The sequence below is a fragment of the Stegodyphus dumicola genome, chromosome 2 (genome assembly GCF_044657685.1).
Source record: "Stegodyphus dumicola isolate Sdum_Otavi_A_Nest chromosome 2, ASM4465768v1".
Classification (NCBI taxonomy): domain Eukaryota; kingdom Metazoa; phylum Arthropoda; class Arachnida; order Araneae; family Eresidae; genus Stegodyphus; species Stegodyphus dumicola.
This window is the reverse complement of record NC_140769.1, coordinates 279226592-279247993: the sequence shown is the minus strand read 5'-3', so window position 1 is coordinate 279247993 and position 21402 is coordinate 279226592. Positions and strand designations below refer to the sequence as shown.

Genomic DNA, 21402 nt, shown 5'->3' with positions numbered 1-21402 from the left:
GTTTTCTGGTTGAAATTTTCTAATTTCAACTGCGCATGCTAAAATTATCTAATTATCTATTTCAGTTAATGTTGCAGATTGCGTTGTTCCTTAATCTTCGAATTGGATCCGGCTGATTATTTTTTGCAGACTGTTAGAGCAATTTTATAAAAGTAAGTTGGAACTTTCGATTATGTCAAATAGAATTTCCGATGCTGGATCTACAAAGGGAACGCATGTTTTGATGTTCATGAAACAAAAAGTGGAATTGCTGCAAAAAATGGATAAAGGCTCCTTTGTTTCTCTAACCATTTCAAAATCTGTTTATCAATTTCATGCTGCTCTGCACGGGGAGAGGGAGATGTATGCTTTACGCATGCGCGCGTTGAAAGAAATGTTTAATAAAGTAAACAAATAAATATTAATCTTTTTTTTTTGTAAATTTTGATACCCTTTAGATCATAATTGCTATTTATTTCATAAATTACAGTTTCATATTTTTAATTTTATAATTTCTGCATGCCATCTTACCAGATTTAAACTGATGATCTATAATCCAGAATCGCCCGACGAGTCCGAATTAAAGACTTTTGACTGTATATTTTTTAAATATTTCAATATCAGAAACCGAAAAAAAAAATCATTAATGTAGTGGTGGTCTAAAGTTTTTGAATTTTTGTTTAGGTGTTTCGTATTAGTCAAAATGTTGAGAACCGCTGCATAAGATTATCATGATTATTTATAATTTCATCAAAACATTTTAATATACAATACAAACATGACATAAAAGACAAATCCAAATTTTAATAATAAATATTCTAAAATAATATTCCAAAAATTAATGTCAGTTGAATTGAAATAAAAGAAAAATTTGATTTAATACATTCTTTCCATGAAGAAACAAAAAATTGACTTTTTGGATGGAGAAGATGTTTATGGTAACTGACTAATTGAAAACTCAGTTGAGCTAGATTCAGGCTTAAGAGTTGTGGAAAATTAACTTAGGTGAATGGTAAAAACAATACTTATGCAAAAGGCAATAACATGACTTTGTGAGTGAATGTTAGAAATTTCTTTGAGCACACTATGGTAATTAAAAATTTTAAGAATAGCTGATCCCTCTCAAATTGTTAAGAAGAATGATAGTCTAACTGAGTTTAAAAACAAAACGAAAATTCTTTCCCGATTAGAGATACAAATTAGAATCGTCTTGGGAATGTGAATCTACACAATTCTCTGACAATAAAGATGGAAACTGAATTAAATAATGAACGTCGTAACATGTCTCGCAGACCAGTGATTAAACTAGATAGTAAAACTTCAGAAATTTGCTCGATTTTTATTGCTTCTAACTTTTGTAGAGAGAAAAACTCGTTAAACGATTGCTTAAGGTAAAGAAGTTAATCGCAATATTAGTACCGATCGTTTAATAATGTATCCAATCAGTACAAGTGCTGATACTAAAAAAAGCTTTTTGATGTTACCTGTTGCCCCCAAAGACAAATTTTCTTAGATTCCTCCTTCCACCCTAAGTAATGAGGGACAAGAAATTAGAGGCATGTTTGACTTTGCCTGTTTTGTAAAGTGCATTTTTGTGTTAATATCAAAAACTCCAGATATACAGTTGTGCACATAAAATGAGATTTTCAATTTTTGGACAGTTTTCTAAAAGATTCATTATAGATGCATTCAACAAGTAAGGTCTAGAACAAACTCCAAATATGACTTGACGATGTCTATAAATTTCTTCTCCCTTATTACTTGGGAGGGGGGGAAAGAAATCTAAGAAAATCTACGTCTTTGAGTTCTTAGATTATCTATGTCTTTGGGTTCATATGTTAGTTTTCGAAGCCTTTATATTCAGATTTAATGATTGCAACAATAGTCTATATAAGCTATTGTATATAAATATATATATATGTCAATGTTATCTATGCACACATTTGTATGTGGGAGGTATACATATGTATATATAACTTATGATACATAGTATACTGAAATTATATGTGAAATTATTGTATTTTTTCTGTATTATGTAACAGATATCTAGATATCTGGGTTAGAGTAGATTTAAGGGTACCTCTTATATGTATTATTGCAATGTTGTTTCATTTATCATTAAGTTGTTGTTTCATTTATCTTTAAGTTGTTTCATTTATCATTAATTTGTTGTTTCATTTATTGTTAAGTTGTTGTTTCATTTATAGTAACCTGTGTAGTTGAATGTTATGGAAACCCTATTATGATGTAATTGGTTGTGTGATTACGGTAAATTTGAATGATGGGAAAGATTTGTAAGGGCTTGTGGTATGTGTTGGTTAGGAAGTTTGTTGCTTGTTCTGTAGTTTAGACGGTAAAATGGCTGAATGTGGCGAGATTAATTTAAAGTTTCTGTACAATTTTGAATGAAAGGGGAAAAGAGCATTACTTGACTGGTCTGTAAACAAAAGTTTACTTAGTAGCCATTATTAAGTGTCCTGTTTGTAAGAAGGAAATGCGTATGGTTGAACGTTAGACGATAATGGCGCTTATTAGGATATTTTTTACTCTTATTTTGTGAATTTATATGGCAAAGCCACTATACAGATTCCAGTTCAAATAATTTTAGGAAGTTTTGGGATGCTGTTAAGGAATTTTGTTTGACTGAAGATGTGTTAATTTGTAAATAAGGTAAGTGGATATTTCCTTTGTGTAGTGCTAAGATGAATTTCCTTTTTTATGTTATTTGATTGTTTGATGTAGTTTATTGGGATTATATATTTTTTTGTTGGCTGCTCCTTTGACATTTTGAGTGAATATAGTTCGATGTGTACATGAACAAAGTCAAGGGGCTGCGCAATGCCAAGTTTATACAATTCTCTGATTTTTTTTAAGTGAAAATATGTTGATGTGTACATGGATGCCGAGTTTATGCAATTCTTTGACTTATTATTTTGGCTTTGTGTAATGGTGATTTTTGCGCTAAAAATCGCCGCTACACAAAACCAAAATAACAAGTCAAAGAATTGCACAAACTCAGTATCCATGCATCGCCGATTTTCGCCAAGAGGCACCTGTAAATATATTTTTACCGATATCTGTTACATAATGTAGAAAAAATAATAAGTAACTGGTTATTAAAGAACCCAAAAACATAGATTTTCTTAGATTCTTCCCCCCCCCAAGTAATGAAAAACAAGAAATTTATTGACATTGTCAAGTCATATTTGGAGTTTGTTCTAGACCTTACTTGTTGAATGCATCTATAATGAATCTTTTAGAAAACTGCCCCAAAACTTAAAATCTAATTCTATGTGGACAACTGTATATCTAATTTTTTTTTATATTAACACAAAATTGCACTTTACAAAACAGGCAAAGTCAAGCATGACTAGAGGTTGTTTTAATCTGCATGGTTTTAAAAGCTATGTTTGCTTGTAAAAATGTTGAAAAGCATTCTGGAGCAACTTCAATTGTAGAGATAATATGGAACATAGATAACATTTTAAGATGTACTAATTTAGAGAGCCACAGACATGTGAAATGAAAATAACCAAGAGATTATTTTTGCCAAAAGGTTTTCAATCCAATAGGTTTGTTAAAACCTTTACTTCCAGAGCTACTATTACAAGTTTGTGGATGTCAAAAATCACTCAGGAATATGAATTATCATCACAAAGATGCACAAAGATGTATATGAACTAAAAAACGTAACTTTGCCTCGTCATTTGATAATTAATATAATAAATATTAATTTGCATGGACATATGCTGTGCGCATCTTTTATCAATATCTGGCAAATAGAAAAGAAATTCTCTTTGAAAGAAATTGAAATCATGGCCCTAAGATAAACCATTTATAAGATATTCAGTCAAGCACATTTTCAAAAAATCTGTACAATTATGTGGTACAATAATCACAGTTTATTTTAATTAAAATTCAGGAATTATTTGTCAGAAATAATTATTTCAGAATAAATATTATTGAAATTTTGCATGATTCATTCACGTATATTATTTAAATATGTCTGTAATTATGTATATTATAATATATATTACAGTACAAAATTCGTAATCCGGACTTGTCGGGACTTCACCGATTTCGGATTAGGGATTTTTCCGGATTATAGATCATAAATTTAATTCTGGTAAGAGGGCATGCAGAAATTATACAATTAAAAATATGGAACTGTAATTTATGAAATAAAGAGCAATTGTGATCTAAAGGGTATCAAAATTTAAAAAAAAAAGGGTACTTGCGTATTATCGCAACCAGGTTGGCACGATTTGTAAGTTTGAGTAAAAAAGTATGACTAGAAAGAAAATGTACATTTATTAATTACAGATAATTTTTAATACAGTTTTTTATATTATTTTGTTTTAAAATATAAAATAGCAATTAAACCCTTTTGGTTTCGAATTTGAATAAGTTGCAGAAGTATTTTTTCGGTGGAAATCTTTTGGCTATTGCTTTTAGCACTGATTGAAAACCGTCTTCGCCATTAACAGCTTGAGCTTGCCGCCATATAAATTCAGTAAGGTACGAGTCAAGATGATTTTTACAAGTATGTTCGTTCGGTACAATTCCATATCCTTGCAACAATTCAACAGCATCTTTTTCACTCGCAGGCAGAACCCAAATACCCATAGTTAAAGTATTTCAGGGCATTCAATCTAACCAGTAAGAAAAATAATTTCTTTATGAAAAACTACGTATAACAAGTAGGGTTGTCGTAAGTAGGGTCGGCAAATTTGGCGATTTATGCGAATTTTGGCCTGGTTGCGTTAATACGCAAGTACCAAAAAACGTTTAATATTTATTTGTTTATTTTATTAAACATTTCTTTCAATGTAAGTTGTTTAAGTTACTTTGTTTTTTGTGCTAATACTTTCTCTTTAATTTTATAAACAGATATAATTTCTTGTTCAGTTACAAAGTTTCACTGTTCAAGTCCTGTAATTGCTGCGTCGAGAATACTGACTAACTTGTCAATCGCAATTTTTTCGTTTTCAATAACCTCTCTGTCTATTTCTTGACTATCGGAAGCGGTATTTCCTGGATCTAGAACCATACTACAGATTTTGCCGTCCATTAATTGATTGGGGCATTGTCATCACAATGAAAAACTTCTGTTATATCATCTTCATTTATTAGCGCTTCTCCACATTTCTTTACAAAATCCAATAACTGGAAAATTTCACCTTTAGTTGGCGATGTCCAAAAACCTTCAAATTCGCGGCTATCATGTTCATCGTCCTCACCATGAAATATGGTAGCTGCCTATAAATTATGCCAAGCATTTTTTAACGTATCTGGAGACACATCCTCCCAACGTGCATGCGTAAACCATACAAAAAAAAAGTTTGTGGCTTTGGGTTCCGGATTATAGATCATTCCGGATTACAGACTTTGTACTGTATATATTTAAATATTATTACTATAAATATATAATAATATACTATTATAAATATATAAATTACTATGATAAATAACTTTCAATAAATTAAAAATGTTTGCTTAGTAGTTTTCAGAGAAAGGAGATGAAATAACAGTAAATTACACATAAAAGCTACTTATGTTGATAATTGCAAATCCAAATGAGAGATTTATAACATTTCTCAGATTCAATACAAAATACTAAGAATTTAATATAGTATAAAATATTCACAACCTGTTGACTTTTGTATAAGAGATTTTCCATTTTGATGAATGACTGAAAAAAAAATTAATATCTATTATTTTTTTTTTACTTTATAAATTATGTAAAACTCAAGCTCCACAAACAAAATGGCAAAATTTAACAACATATAAAAAATATACAAGGCTTAAAAACAATATATTTGTTTAACATGCAATTTAACATTTTAAAAGATTTATTCATAATTTCCAGTTAAAGACTGAAAAATATCAATCAAAATTCTTTTCATAAAATAATTGTTAAATAAAAAGACAACTTTGGTAACTTTTATAATTTTTAAAGGCTAGTCTTTTATAACTTTAGAAATGAAATTACGTTAAACACTAAAAATAATTATTTTTTTATTAGTTGTATAGACAGGAATACTGCTTGAGGAGGATTATTTGTTACATTTCTATTATCAAATATTTTCCTTTCGTCTTAATTTAAAATAAAAAATAAGTGTAGCTTAACACGTTGAGCCCAGCACTGGTCCCTGGGGACCGGCAGTGAACTTTCCGTGTGGCCATGCCAGTCCCTGGGGAGCGGCTCTGGAATTTTCATTTGGCTGGCGTCGGTCTGGCGGACCGACAGTATTAACATTCGCGACCATGAGCTTTGTCACACACAGGCAGGGCTTATATGTCGGTAGCCGACAAAGCTCTAATGATGCTCAGTGGTAAAAGCTCAGTGCATGAAGTCATGGATCACCCTGCAACATTGTGTCGCTTGATCGCTCCCGCCGGCTAAACAGAAAGGACCGCAAATTCGGCGCCAGGCTCAACATGTTAAACTTCATACAGTAACTTTGCAGCCCATGAAATTTTAAGGAAAAAAAATATCGTTAGTGCTTTACAAAAAGATAAAATATGCTTTTAGTATTAATAAACTAAAATACAAAAATCAGCCCTCATCTCCTCTTTTATTTTAAATATTCATTTTAATTTGGGTGAAGAGGGAAATACAGAAATTAAAAATCAAGCAAATTCTGTGATAAAATAAACATTATTATTTATAAGAACTGTGATAATAACATAAATATTATAATAGTTTGAGATAATTTAATTAAAACTGCAATATTATGCAATATGCTTTTTACAGCGATACATACAAAATGGCTTACATGCTTGGAAAGACAAGCTCATATAGTATTAAATGTAGTTCAAACATATACATATACTATTACTTTTTCAAAAGACACACACAAAAGCAGCTACAGTATTGCAGAGATACACTTATTTATTTTCTAATGACAATTCATGCGGCATAAAGTTAAAATTAACTTTTCAAGAATATCATAACAAAATTAATCAAGAAGGAAATAATTCAGCAAAACATAATGATATATGCCACAATAGCATTTCAAAATAACAATAAAAAAAATTTTTTTTTAAACATTAATCTTACCATTTAAAGTAAACTTCAATGAGTTTAGTTACTTCTTCCTTAATGATAACTTCTTTTTCTTCAATGTATCGAAGCAATTTCACAATAAATTGATTTGCAAGCCTTGGGTCACTTTTCTGTAGTTTTATAGCATATAATAAAGACTGTTTAAAAACTATATCACTTGGAGATTCTTCAGCTCTTAGCCATTTAGTTAAAATTTCCCATGCAAATACTTCGTCATTATTTCTTAAAGCACCACATGCTAAAGAATTTTTAATATGCAAAGTTGGCTTTTCAGGTAGTTTTTTCAGATAGTCAAATGACAGACGCCAGTGTTCAGTTGCACAAAGTCCATCAATAAGATGCTCTGCAGACTTTTGGTCAAGCACAGGTAAGGCATCAATAACTGGCTTAACCATCTGAAATGTTTTATATATAACACCCTCTTGGCAATGTTCCACATGCCTGCTACAAACAGACATATATTTTAAATACGTCACAAAGTTTGGTGTCATTTTAACCGCCTTCAAATATTTCATAAAAGAATCAGCCATGTCTAATTTATTCAGTGATAAGATACTGTTCATTACAATACTACTGAAATTTGATTCCGTAATAATATTTATGTCAATCATTAAATCACCTTTTGTTTCCTCCCATTCTTCAATTGTTGAGGGGTTTTTAGAAGATAACATTTCTCTAATTTTTACTTCAGCTCTTTCAAAAATTGATCCAGGATGATAGCGACTAGAAAAAGCTCCTTCATTTATTGCAGGAAAGTATTTACTGCTAAATTCAGATTTTATCCATAATGCTTTAAAATTAAATTCCTTATTATTCTTTAAAATAACAGCAAATATATTATACAGTTGTCTTCTTTTGGAAAGAATATTATATTGTGCTCTTAATATTGCTAACATATTTACAGAACTTGTTTTGTCATTAGAGTAGAAAAAATTTTTAAAACTTTGAATGTGTTCCAGTTCCTTGTGAATGTATTCCAATTCATAAACCTGTAAAAGGTCATTACTTTAATGAAAATATTTAAAATGAAATATGTAATTAACTAAAAAAAATATAAAATGAAACAAAAATTTGAGGAGCCTATAATCCTTTTTAGAAAAAAGTTTTATAAAAATACTACAGTCAAAAGTCTTTAATCCGGACTCGTCGGGACTTCGGCGATTCCAGAATATTGATTTTTCCAGATCATCAGTTTAAATCTTGTAAGATGGCATGCAGAAATTACAAAATTAAAAACATGAAACCGTAATTTATGAAATAAAGAACAATTATGATCTAAAGGGTATCAAAATTTACAAAAAGAAAAAGCTTAATATTTATATGTTTACTTTATTAAACATTTCTTTCAATGTAAGTTGTTTAAGTTGCTTCGTTTCATGTGATAATACTTTCTCTTTAATTCTATTAAACAGACATAATTTCTTGTTTAGTAACAAAGTTCCGCTGTTCAAGTCCTATAATTGCTGTGTCGGGAATACCGACTAATTTGTCATTCGAAATTTTTTTGTTTTCAATAACCTCTGTTATATTCTTCACTATCGGAAGCGAATTATAATGATGAGGAACTTGTTTTAAATCATATCAAAGACGGAGTTCAGATGAAATACTACATTTGGTAAGGAATTATAAGCCTTTCGCTTTAGATTCTTTACATATTAACAAATATATATCGGAAATTCTATTTGATATAATCGAAAGTTTAAGCCTACTTTTATAAAATTGCTCTAACAGTCTGCAAAAAATAAGCCGGATCCAATTCAAAGATTAGGGAACAACGCAATTTGCAACATTAACTGAATTAGATAATTTTAGCTTAGCTTACACCGTCCGTTATACATTAAACGCGCATGCGTAAATGTTTTATGAGCATGTGCACAAGCATATTCGCAGCCGTAAAGGTCTTACGCGCACACGTAAACGCCTATGTGCATGCGTCAACACGACGCATGCGCAGAACGTTTGTAGCTTTGAGGTTCGAATTATAGATCATTCCAGATTATGGGTGTCCGAATTAATGACTTTTGACTGTAGTGGATCAAATAATATAATAATAATTTTTATTCAATTCAACTTCTCCAAAGCAAACTTGAAAATGCTCAGATTCTTCTCAGGATACATATTTAGAAATATTGACAATTAACATTTTTTCTTTAAAATTTAGGAGTTTAAAATATTTTTGTTCCATGATTACGTGGCATTTTATACACTTATTAAAGCAGGATTTGCCAGTGAAAAAAACCCAACTGAAAGATATAGGTAATTCCATTGAAACTAATTTTGGAATTTATAAATTATTAGATCTACATTTTATTCATATTTAGCTTAGTTATATATCAGTAAATTATATATTTTTGTTTTCTATATAATTCAACTAACCTCTTGTTAACATACTATAAACTTTTTGGATAAAATGTATACATAGACATATCGAAACTGGATGAAACTTTATTAATAACTATTAGACACACACATACATATAATAAGATGACCTGGAGTAAGCTATAAGAGATTGATAATGGTTCTCTGCATTACATCCTAGGGAGTCTTTACTGTGTAACTAGAAAGATGACACTAGAAATATTTGTAGACAGGTGTAGCCGAATTGAATATAAGTTTTATTGGTTGATTAATTATCAAAATATATCTTTCATCACACATGATCACCCCCTGTCGTGCTACCAACTATGCCATTATCTAAAGAGTATCACATTTTAGATAATGGCATAGGTAGTAGCACGACAAAGCAAACGGAGCGAAGTTGCATCTTGATTGCAGGAGAGCTGAAGCTGAAAGTACACAATTATCTAATACATAATAATATATGCCAGGCTCACCAAGAGGAAGTTTTGGTTTAGTTTGGAAAGGTTTCAGTTCTTGAAATTGCGAGTTTATATTCCGAATTAATTACGTCACCACTGTTATGCTCGCCATGCAAGATGGAATGATCTAGAAATGACACAGTCCAGAAAAATTATGATTCTTAGAATAGAGAAGAGAAATTATTGGGGTTAATTTTGATTTACATACTTTTTATCTCATATATATATATACATGTAAGATATAAAATACAAAAGCAAACTATTAACTTTAATTTGGCAATAGTCCTTTTCATTTGAGCGGTTGACCTTTACTGTACAGTGTTCCTTGGTTTCTGTGTGAAAAAAATCACAAAATGGTATTGGTTGTTCGTAGCCGGCTATGTGAAATGCGTTTTGCGGTAACCCTAATGTTGGCGAAAATTGTTTTGCCCCCCAGTTTTTGTCATTAAAAAGGGGATATTTCTGTGAATATCGCAAAACATGGTGTGATAAATTTAGATTTTGGCCATTTTTTATAATAGTAACCCTTTTGTATGGTTTGGTTTTCTGTTCCTGTGTTTGTTTTCACGTGCGTGATATGGTCTTGGATTTTGAACTTGTTGTTATTTTGCTGTGGGCACCATCATTTGAGTATGTCTGAGGTGGGTAAGAGGATGAATGTTGATTAACAGCGAATGAACTGAACCAACCAAAAATTTAATTGAATAACTTAGGTGGAGGATGGAGGACATGGGAAGCGTGAAGAAAAAGTATGTTACAAAATTTAAATTTCTTTTATATATTCATCTCTCTGTGTTAATGTTTGTTAAAAGATGTTTAATTTTTATGTTAGGAAATATGTATTTTTTGTTATTTGTTTGTATCTGTGTGTTAAGACAGCAGTGAATTTTTTCTGGTTAACATGATAGTTTTAACTTTGTTTTAGCTTCCTAATTTTGTTTAAGTGAAAATAGATTGATGTGTACGGTCAAAGTTAAGGGAGAGTAGAATGCCTAATTTGTGCAATTTTCTGATATTTTTTTTTTTTTTTTTTTAAGTTAAATTAGGTCAATGTGTACATGGACAAAATTAAGCAGTTCATAATGCCTAGTTTGTGCAATTCTGATTTTTTTTTTTCAAGTTAAAATAGGTCGATGTGTACATGGACACTGAGTTTGTGTAAGTATTTGACTTCTTGTTTTGATTTTGTGTAGCGGGTGGAAGGATCAGCACCATCTTGAAATTAGTGCTGATCCTTCCAGGTGCCGATTTTGGCGTAAAAAAAGAGGCGATTCGCCAAGGGGAAACGTAAATTTTAACCAATTGGGCTACTTTTCCTTTCTATTCTACAAATAGTAGCTGTTTATAATATATGAATCTAAAGTGTGTCATTTCAAAATTAAAATAGATAAAAACTAAAAATAGATCGATGTGTACATGGTCAAATTAATAACTCTTTAACTGAATAAAAAATTATGTCTGTGTACAGAATTAAAGAGAGAGTATTATCACAAAAAACGAAGCAGCTCAAACAACTTGCAAAAAATGTTTACTAAAATAATAATAATAATAAAAAAATTTTTTTGTTAATTTTGATACCCTTTAGATCATAAATGCTTCATTATTTCATAAATCATGATTTTATATTTTTAATTTTATTATTTCTACATGCCATTTGACTAGATTTAAACCAATGATCTAATATCCAGAAAAATCCCAAAATCCGAATCGCTGAACTCCCGACGAGACCGGATCTGGGACTTTGAACTGTACTTGCTATTTTAGTGTTGTGTAATGGCCATTTTGAAATTGTGCTTTGCTGGCCAATCGCCAAGGGGCACCCTGAAATATATTTTTACCAAAACAGCATATAAACTAAGGTTTCCCAGCAACACATTCTTTGAGTGGAAAGAAAAAAATTTTCACAAAATTACAAATAGAATAACTAAGATAAAATTTACAGGTAATTTAATCTGGAATACAATTAAGAACAAAACACAAGAAATTAAGCAGAAATCTACTGCTGTTAGATACTTTATAATTCAGTATATGATTTATTAGTTATCATTAGATGAGTATATAATGTATAAGAGAAATTTTTAATGAGCAAAAATCTTTCAAAACTTAAAATATTTATATAATTTATTTTTTTACTAGGTTTATATTTATATAATTTATTTTTTTACTAGGTTTTGCTTTTTAAACTATCTTTTATCATTGTGCATGCACCGTATTTCATGACACCTTTTTTTTTTTTTTTTTTTTTTTTTTGTAAATCACTCAACGGTTAAAGAACAAGTTTGGATTACATAAAGAATATTTGGTTAGGGTAGATTTAAGGGTGCCCCTTGGATTATCGCTAACTTGTTGTTTCATTTCATTTATGCTAACTTGAGGAGTTGAATGTAATGGAAACCCTATTATGATATAATTGGTTGCGTGATTGTGGTGAATTTGAATTGTAGGAAAAGATTTGTAAGGGCTTTTGTGTGTTGGTTACGAAGTACGTTGGTTATTTTGTGTTTTACACGGTAAAATGACCGAATGTGGTCAGATTAATTTGAATTTCTGTATGATTTGGCACAAAAGGGAAAAAAGTATTAATTGACTGGTGTGTAAATGAAGTTACTTAGGAGCCATTATAAGTGTCCTGTTTCAGGAAGAAAATGCATATGTTCGAATGTCGAAGGATACCAGAACTACGGAGGATATTTTTTACTGTTATTTTTATGAATTTATGTGGCGATGCCAGTATACAGATAAATTTAGGAAATTTTTTGATGCTGTTAAGAAATTTTGTCTGACTGAAGACATGTAAATTAACAAAGAAGGTCAGTGGATATTTCCTCTGTGTAGTCCGAAGACAAATTTCCTTTTTTATGTTATTTGTTTGATTTAAAATGTGGTTTATTGAAATTATATATTTTTTGTTGGCTGCTCGTTTACTTTTTAAGTACAAATAGATCGAAATGTACATGGTCAAAGCCATAGGAGTGTGCAATGCCTAGTTTGTGCAATCCTCTGATGTTTTTTTAAGTGAAAATAAGTCTATGTATACATGGATACCAAGTTTGTCCAATTCTTTGACTTCTTAGTTTGGAATGTGTAGCGGAGATTTTTGGCACCAATGTTAAGTTTAATGCAAAATTTTTACAGTTTGCAAATTCCTTTCTTTATTCTTATCCAGTATTGAAAAAAATTTCTTTTTTTTTAGGTTAATATATCTTTTGCCTCATAAATTTGTTATAATTAACATCCTTTCAGTTTGCTGTTATGAAACATTTTCGCAAGTCAGATACATTTCAAATAGATTTTGCTATTAAGCCAGTAGTATCTTTGGAAACATTAACACTTTGAGGGGCGGTATATAAAATAATTTAAATTGTGGTAAAATTTAGCATGAACTATAACTTATGGACCCTAAAAAACACAAAATTGAGACTTTAAAAAAATCTAGAGTGAAATCCTAAATTTTGAGAGCTGGTATATATTTTATACCGGCGCCCCTCTAAGACATTTTTTTTCCAGGTAGGTTCCAATTGTTAATTTTTGATTTTCAAATTAATTTTGCTTACTTTTGATATGCATCTGTAGAGATGGGTGCTTGAATATACACTGGTGTGCAAAAATTAAGGACGAAGTCGAAAAATTAGCATATCAGCTGAACGAAGAGGCAGAGCGGACAGAAAGACCAATCAGGAGATTAAGTAAGGTGATATACGGTAGCACATGCGCAGATATGCAGGTAGACGTAATGGAGGAGTGTCTAAGTAGTATAAAGCATGTTGTCGGTGTAAGATCAGTATTTCTGGCAAAGAGATTGCACGCCGTATAGCAGTTAAAATCACACCGAGTTGCTGCCTCAGTGAGAAATGGCGAATAATCAATCTGTTAGACGACATATGGATGGTGGTGGTCTGTTTGCACGACGCCCTGTACGGTGTGTACCTCTAACGCCTGCCCATGGGAGAAGGCGTTCTCTATGGTGCCGGGAACACTGGAATTGGAGAGTCAATGAATGGGAACGAGTACTCTTTACAGATGAGAGCAGATTCAGTCTGAGTAGCAATTCTCATCGCATACTCATCTAGAGTGAGCGGGGAAGCCGCAATCATCCCTCAAACATCATTGAAAGGGACAGGTATGGAGGTGGCGGTGTTCTCGTTTGGGGAGGCATCATGCTTGGTAGTCGTACAGATCTTCACATCTTCGACGCAGGTTCAGTCAACGGGACCCGTTATTGTAACGACATTCTTCTTCCATATGTGCGTCTTTTTAGAGGCACTATAGGTCCGCAGTTCCTTTTTATGGACGACAATGCACCATGTCATTGCACAGTAGCTGCCGAACAGCTCTTAGAGAGTGAGGATATTGAACGTATGGATTGGCCGGCACGATCTCTGGATCTCAATCCCATCGAGCATGTGTGGGATCTTCTAGGCAGACGCTTGGCAGCTCGTACCTTACCACCAGTAACGATTCCGGAGCTTCGATTGGTGCTGCTAGACGAATGGGCAGCAATGCCTCAACAACTCAATGACACCCTCATTCTCAGCATGGGCAGACGCTGTGAAACCTGCCTAGCAGTCAGGGGAGATCATATCCCCTATTAAAGACCGGATGTTTCTTTCTGGACACCCATCACAGGGATGTTTCGGCCTTCAGTCGCATTGCGCTTCATGCTACTTTTTCAATAAAGCTTCTTTTTATCCCTCTGATTTCTCTTTAGTAAGTGTTGCTTACATTTCTCATGTCCTTACGTATTGGGGATCTTACGGTATTAAATGTGTTGATTTGGAAAGCTTTTGTACAAAGTTTATATTGAAAAAACCGTCTCGTCCTTAATTTTTGCACACCAGTGTAGTTATGCAAGTCTGAAGACACACATTTTTTAAATTTTGGTAGAAATTTAAAATTTATGTTTTAATGCACTTTGATTATGCAACCCGGCGGAACATACTTATGTAAAATATGGGTAAAAAGCTTTTAAACTTGATTTAAATTCAGTATTATTATTTTATAAAAAAAATTAGTAAATATGACACTGCATGTGTAAATCATATCATGCTGTAACTAAACCAGTATAATATTACAAGGAAATATAACAGCCAAAAAATTTTTAAATTAAAAAATGAAATGCTAGGACTCGGATGAGAAAGTATGTTGCAGTTTTTAAGTCATTTTTGAAGTAATATGTAAATAAACCATGGTTCAGGCTATGATACGAAGAATCGCTTCCCCATTCACACACACTTTAGATTATCGAGGACCGTAAGGGACCCTTTTTTATTTTTTGTAAATATAGGTTGTAATTTATCTTTTTGTTCAGGAAGAAATGCCATTGAACAACTTTATTATTTTATACACCTGAAAGCTCTTATTCCGGTTTTCAACCCTTTTGGCCTCCTAGGGGCTCTTTTTCAACTTTTGGATAAATTCTAGCATCTAAAACGGGCCTTAGAAATATTTTTCCTCATTTCACAAACTGTGAAATTTATTTCAAAAACTATCTAACCCTAAATTTCTCTTGCGTTCCTTAGTCTTTCATCTGAAATTAACAAAGGCGATAAGAATAAAAGCATGCTTTTAAATCCGAAACTCACGCAGAGTAAAAAAAGAAACAAATATACAGTCAAAAGTTGTTAATTCGGACACCCATAATCCCGCGTGCGCATAAGACCTTTACGGCTGCAAATATGTATGTGCGCATGCGCGTTTAATGTATAACTGATGGTATAAGCTAAGCTAAAATTATCTAATTCAGTTAATGTTGCAGATTGCGTTGTTCCTTAATCTTTGAATTGGATCCGGCTTATTATTTTTTGCAGACTGTTAGAGCAATTTTATAAAAGTAAGCTTGAACTTTCAATTATGTCAAATAGAATTTCCGATATATATTTACTAATATGTAAAGGATTTATAAAGCGAAAGTATGTTTTGAAATCCGAAATCTGTTTATCAATTTCATGCTGCTCTGCGGCGGGGGGAGGGGGGGGAATGACGTGGCGCGTAATGAATTCAAAGTTCATCTTTCAGCACTATCCTTATCTTCACAGCAGATGTTTTTATTTTATTTGGCTTAAAATTCCTTACTAAATGTAGTATTTCATGTCATGTACTCCGTCTTTGATATGATTTAAAGCAATTATAGGACTTGAACAGCGGAACTTTGTAACTAAACAAGAAATTATGTGGAAGTAAACGTGCATGGAAATAATTTAAATATTTGACACTAAGTATTTGCAACCATTTTTATTGTTTGTCTTATAAATTCGTTGGTGACGTTTATAATAGATAATTTAGAGGTAAAAGTTTTTGGATATTTTATTTATTTTATACGTGGAAATGTTCATCCTTGGAAAGGGTATATATTTTTTCGCGATCAGGTAATTTCATATATGTGCTTTTTACCGAGTTTGAAGATTCACAAAATTTTCCTGCATTTTCATGCAAGATTTTGTAATTTATGAGAAAATAGCAGTGTAGATGGATAAAGTCAAGAGTGTGTGCAATGCCATTTTTGTGCAATTCTGGAATGTTTTTTTAAGTAAAAATAAGTCGACGTGTACATGGTTACTGTGTATGTGCAATTCTGAAAAACGCGGCAAGGAGTTTGTGATTTTGCACTTTTTCCCAATTTTGCAGTTAATATTTGTCATGATTAAGCAGTTTTGTTCCATAAAATTTCTAGCATAAGTGTAATTCAGCTAGCAGATTGTTGGAAAAAGTGTTGAGTAAATAAAAAGAAAAGAAACATGTCTTTGGCGGCGAAAAAAAAAATAGAGGGTTGCTGTAGCAGAGTTGGTCGCCAAATTTTCACCAAGTTACCATAATCCAAAGATTAACCGAAAGTATTATCACATGAAACGAAGCAACTTAAACAACTTACATTGAAAGAAATGTTTAATAAAGTAAATAAATATTAAGCTTTTTTTTGTAAATTTTGATACCCTTTAGATCATAATTGTTCTTTATTTCATAAATTACGGTTTCATATTTTTAATTTTGTAATTTCTGCATGTCATCTTACCAGATTTAAACTGATGATCTATAATCCGGAAAAATCGATAATTTGGAATCGCCGAAGTCCCGACGAGTCCGGATTAACGACTTTTGACTGTACTTGTATTCAGTCCTAGTGCAGGGTCAGTAAACTCCCCGTCCCTTCATGAACATAATACTGAATCCTAAACAACTTGTAAATTAATCATAAACAAATTGTTACATCATAAACTGTTATAATGTAAAGAAATGCTATAATCTGTCGCAGTAGAGAAGAAGCCTGGTGCTGCCATCTATTGGCAAGATACCTCAGTAGGGACGCTGGTATATATTATATACCGGTATTAAAAACGCATACATAATCTTCTTTTAATTATCGGTTTTGATTGAAATGCAGTAAATATAAAAGGTTCAGCATGTGTACGTCATATATTTACAGATTTTGAATTTTTTTTCTTTCCCTTCAATACAATTTATCAATCTTCAAACATGATACCTTGGAACGAGGTATATTAATTTCATAACTGCAAAATGTTGAGCATTCATAGGGTGGTGCTGCCATTTAGAATCGAAAGGAAACATTACAAACTTACGATTATAGCTTTTGGTGTAGAGAAATTATAACTTTTTTCTGAGGTCAAAAAATTGACAAACGGGTATACATTATATACCAGTGCCCTTCAAAGGGTTAATGCTCATGCCATTCAAGATATATTGATTAGAATAGAAAGTAAAGAAATTAAGGATGAAATGAGCAAAATTTGTAATTTATTATTAAAAGTAAGGTGTTTTATTTAATACATTAATTGCATATGTTTTTATTTGTAACATGCAAAAAGTAGAAAAGTGTTTTGTGGTGAATCTTCGGATTATGGTAACTTGGCGATTTTTTGGCAACCAACCCTGCTACAGCAACCTGCTAGTTCTCTCTTTTTTTTTTTTTTTGACGCCATTTTGTTTTCAGGAAGTAAAGGCATTTTTTTTTTTTTTTTAACTCAGCATTTTTTCCAACAATCTGCTAGCCGAATTACAGTTATGCTACAACTTTTATGGAACAAAAGTGGGCTGATCTTTGGAATATAGTAACTGGTAGTTTGGCGACATTTTGGAGGCGATAAAGGTTACTTACTACCTAGGACTTTGGTAATAATGTGAGAAGCACTCAGTTCCGATTACGCATTATTTTGTGTAAGGGAAATGAGAGGAGATCATGAGATATGTCATGTGACATTAATGGACGAATTACAGTTGTTTAATCGGAAAAGGGAGGAAATCTGGAAATTTCGTATTTAGCTATATTCTGTGTTATGTGAAACCTGACATTAATGGACAAATTATAGTTCCTTTAATCGGAAAAGGGGGTTAATTTGGAAAAGCTTGATTGTGTGTTGTGTGAAATAGTGTTGATTAATTTTCGGATTGCATGGCGCTATGTAAAGCGAATTCTAAATTTTTAATGCGTTTATCTGATAATAATAATAAGTTGAGATTGTGTGAAAGGAAGGATATTACAAGTTTAAATGGTGGTGCGAGAAATATGGTGAAAATGGACATTTTGTGAAAAGGAGTGTAAGGAAGGGTATGTGGTTTGCTGAAAGTAGTTTGAGTATAGGTGAAATTTTATTAATTTCTTATTACTTGGTGAATAGACTTCCAGTTGACTACTGGATTTAGGATTTAGGATTTAGAAATTAGCAGTAGTACTGCAGCGACATAATGAAGATTAGGTAAGTTAGTATTTTTAATCATTTGAGGATATTATTTTTATGCATTGTTCTAAATGTAAGGAGTAAATAAATTAAAATGGTATTATTTGAAAATTGTTATTAGCAATGATTTAGTTTAAAGTAATTAGGATTGTAATTTAATTTTTATTAATTTAATGTATGTGCTTATTTATATTTTAAGTAGTGTTTTTTAATTTAATTATATTTTAATTTAATGATTGTGATTTTGTGAGTTATATGTTTGTAGTATTTTGGAATATGAGTAGTATACGTTGAGTATTTTCATGCATTTTCGTGAAATTTTTCTAATTTATCAGAAAAAAGCAGTGTACATGGATATAGTGTGCGCAATGCCATTTTTGTGCAATTCTGGGATTTTTTTTACGTAAAAATAAGTCAACGTGTACATGGTTTAGTGACATTTTAATTAAATGATAGTTATTTTGTGAATTTTATGTTTGTAGGAATTTGGTATACGTTTTAGTTGAAGTAAATGTGCATGGAAATAATTTAAATATTTGACACTAAGTATTTGTAATGTTTGCGGTATGAACTCGTTGGTGACGTTTATAATATAATAGATAATTTAGAGGTAAAAGTTTTTAGATATTTTATTTATTTTATACGTGGAAATGTTCATATTTGGAAAGGGTATATACTTTTTCACCATAAGGTAATTTCATATATGTTCTTTTTACCGGGTTTAAAGATTCAGAAAATTGTCATGCATTTTAAATGCCATAAAATTTTGTGAATCTTTGAAGTCGATAGAAAGGACATATGAAATTACCTGATCGCTAAAAAGTATGTATACTATGCAAGCTTTTATATGTTTAGCTTGTATATATCCTTTCCAAGGATGAACATTTGCACGTATAAAATAAATAAAATATGCAAGAACGTTTCCCTCTAAATTATCCATTACGAAAGTCACCTGCGAGTTTATAAGGCAAACATTAAAAATGGTTGCAAATACTTAGTGTCAAATATTTAACTTATTTCCATGCAGGTTTACTTCTACTGAAATGTATTCCAAAATGCTACAAACGCATAATGCACAAAATCACTATCATTTAGTTAAAATATAAATAAATTGAAAAACACTAGTTAAAATATAAATAAACACATACATTAAATTAATAAATTAGCTTAAAATCTTAGTTACTTTAAACTAATTTATTGCTAATAAAAATTTGGTACTTTTCCGTTTTGCCGGCGCAAGCGATAAAGTCGCCAATAATGGTACAACCGATGCCAAACGGAATATCCTCTTTGGTAACCTTTTACGCCTCATTTTCAAAACTAGTTGCAGCCTTTTCTTATCAGAGTGATTGTTTCTTTCAATACTGGCGTATAATTACATAGAATTTTTATCAGATAGTTCAGTTTTATGTCTAACACCATTTTCGGTAATTAAGTCAATTAGGATGCAATCACAGCGCTTACCCAAAGCCGAAAATATAGAAAAGGTAAAGTCAAGGGTTAAATTCATCAATTCTAATGAGAATGCATTAGCGAGGTAAAGCACTGCAGTTTTACATAATTTCTGAGTAGCTATTCTTACGAATTGAAATATTTCTTGCATTTAAACTTGTGTTCCAAATTAAGATTTAACTTGAAATTAATGTAGATAATTACCGAGAGCATTAGATTTTTGTAGAGTAGTTTACGTGAGATGACTTGGGGTCACGTGATATGAACCGGCGAATCAGGATGTTGAACCATAGTAAATTTTTAAATTAATGTCTTTTTACAAATTTATTAGCTTTATTTATTGGCTTTTTATAAAATTTTAAGCGATATTAAAATGTTTATGCCTTCAAAATAAAAAATTCTTAGAACAAACATTTTTTTAATATTTTTTATGTGTATACTGTATGTTGTCGCCAATAAAGTCTGCTTGGCGAGATTTGCGCCGGCCAAACGGAAAAGTACCAAAAATTTTCTTATAATAGCATATTAATTTATTTATTGCTTATATTTAGAACAATGCATAAAAATAATCTCTTCAAATGATTAAAAATACTAACTTACCTAATCTTCTTCAGAATCTTGAGTGTATGGCGGATAAACTTTTTTTATGGATTCAACAAAATCACTGAATGATTTTTTCTGCGAATTTTTCCGCCATACATGCTCTGCTAAATAAAAAGCAAAATTCTGCTTATCATAATTCTTAAAAATAGCACCCCATGTGCCCTCAATCGTATTCTTATGTGCGCCTGTTTGAGGATCTTTGAAATGATACTTATGGTTAATAGCAAGATACTGAAAACCTTCATCCTCCAAACAGGCATATGATTTCCAGCAATCAGATATTATTATTGTACCAGGTAAAATATACTGCTTAATGAAACTTAATAAGCATTCTTTACTTCTATCTGGCACAACCTTGAAAAAATACTTATTACTTTCCCTTTCAATCCCACCAAACACCCATTTTCCTTCCACTCTCCTACCTCTCTGATACTTGCGTTTGCCAAACTTACTTTCAATAATTTCAACAATGACATCCGTACCACCAAGCATACTCATATCATTCTCGCAAAATTCCACGCACACTTCTCTACAAAAACAATTCCAATCGGCTGCAGTACTACTGCTAATTTCTAAATCGGAAATCCAGTAGTCAACTGGCAATCGATTCACCCAGTAGTAAGAAATTAATAAAATATGACCCATACTCAAACGACTTTCAGCAAACCAGGTACCCTTCCTTACACTCCGTTTCACAAAATGTCCATTTTCACCAGATTTCTTGCACCGCCATTCAAACTGATCTGTAATATCCTTCCTTTCACACAATCTCATTTCATTCCCACATGTT

The 21402-nt window shown here is 31.4% G+C and overlaps 1 protein-coding gene across 3 annotated transcripts in view; it reads right to left on the bottom strand.

The window, feature by feature from the left end:
• mldr (mitochondrial ribonuclease P catalytic subunit) overlaps positions 1 to 21402 on the bottom strand; it is a 54978-nt gene that overhangs the window by 32797 nt on the left and 779 nt on the right. For 2 of the 3 annotated variants that reach the window (XM_035363289.2, XM_035363291.2), the window contains exons 2-3: positions 7043 to 8037; positions 5630 to 5671 (exon numbers count right to left, since the gene is read on the bottom strand). In XM_035363289.2, the coding sequence (XP_035219180.1) occupies positions 5630 to 5671; positions 7043 to 8037 (1037 nt within the window). Of the gene's footprint in view, positions 1 to 5629; positions 5672 to 7042; positions 8038 to 20609; positions 20747 to 21402 lie in introns of those variants that run through there. The other variant, XM_035363290.2, reaches the window with a different exon arrangement.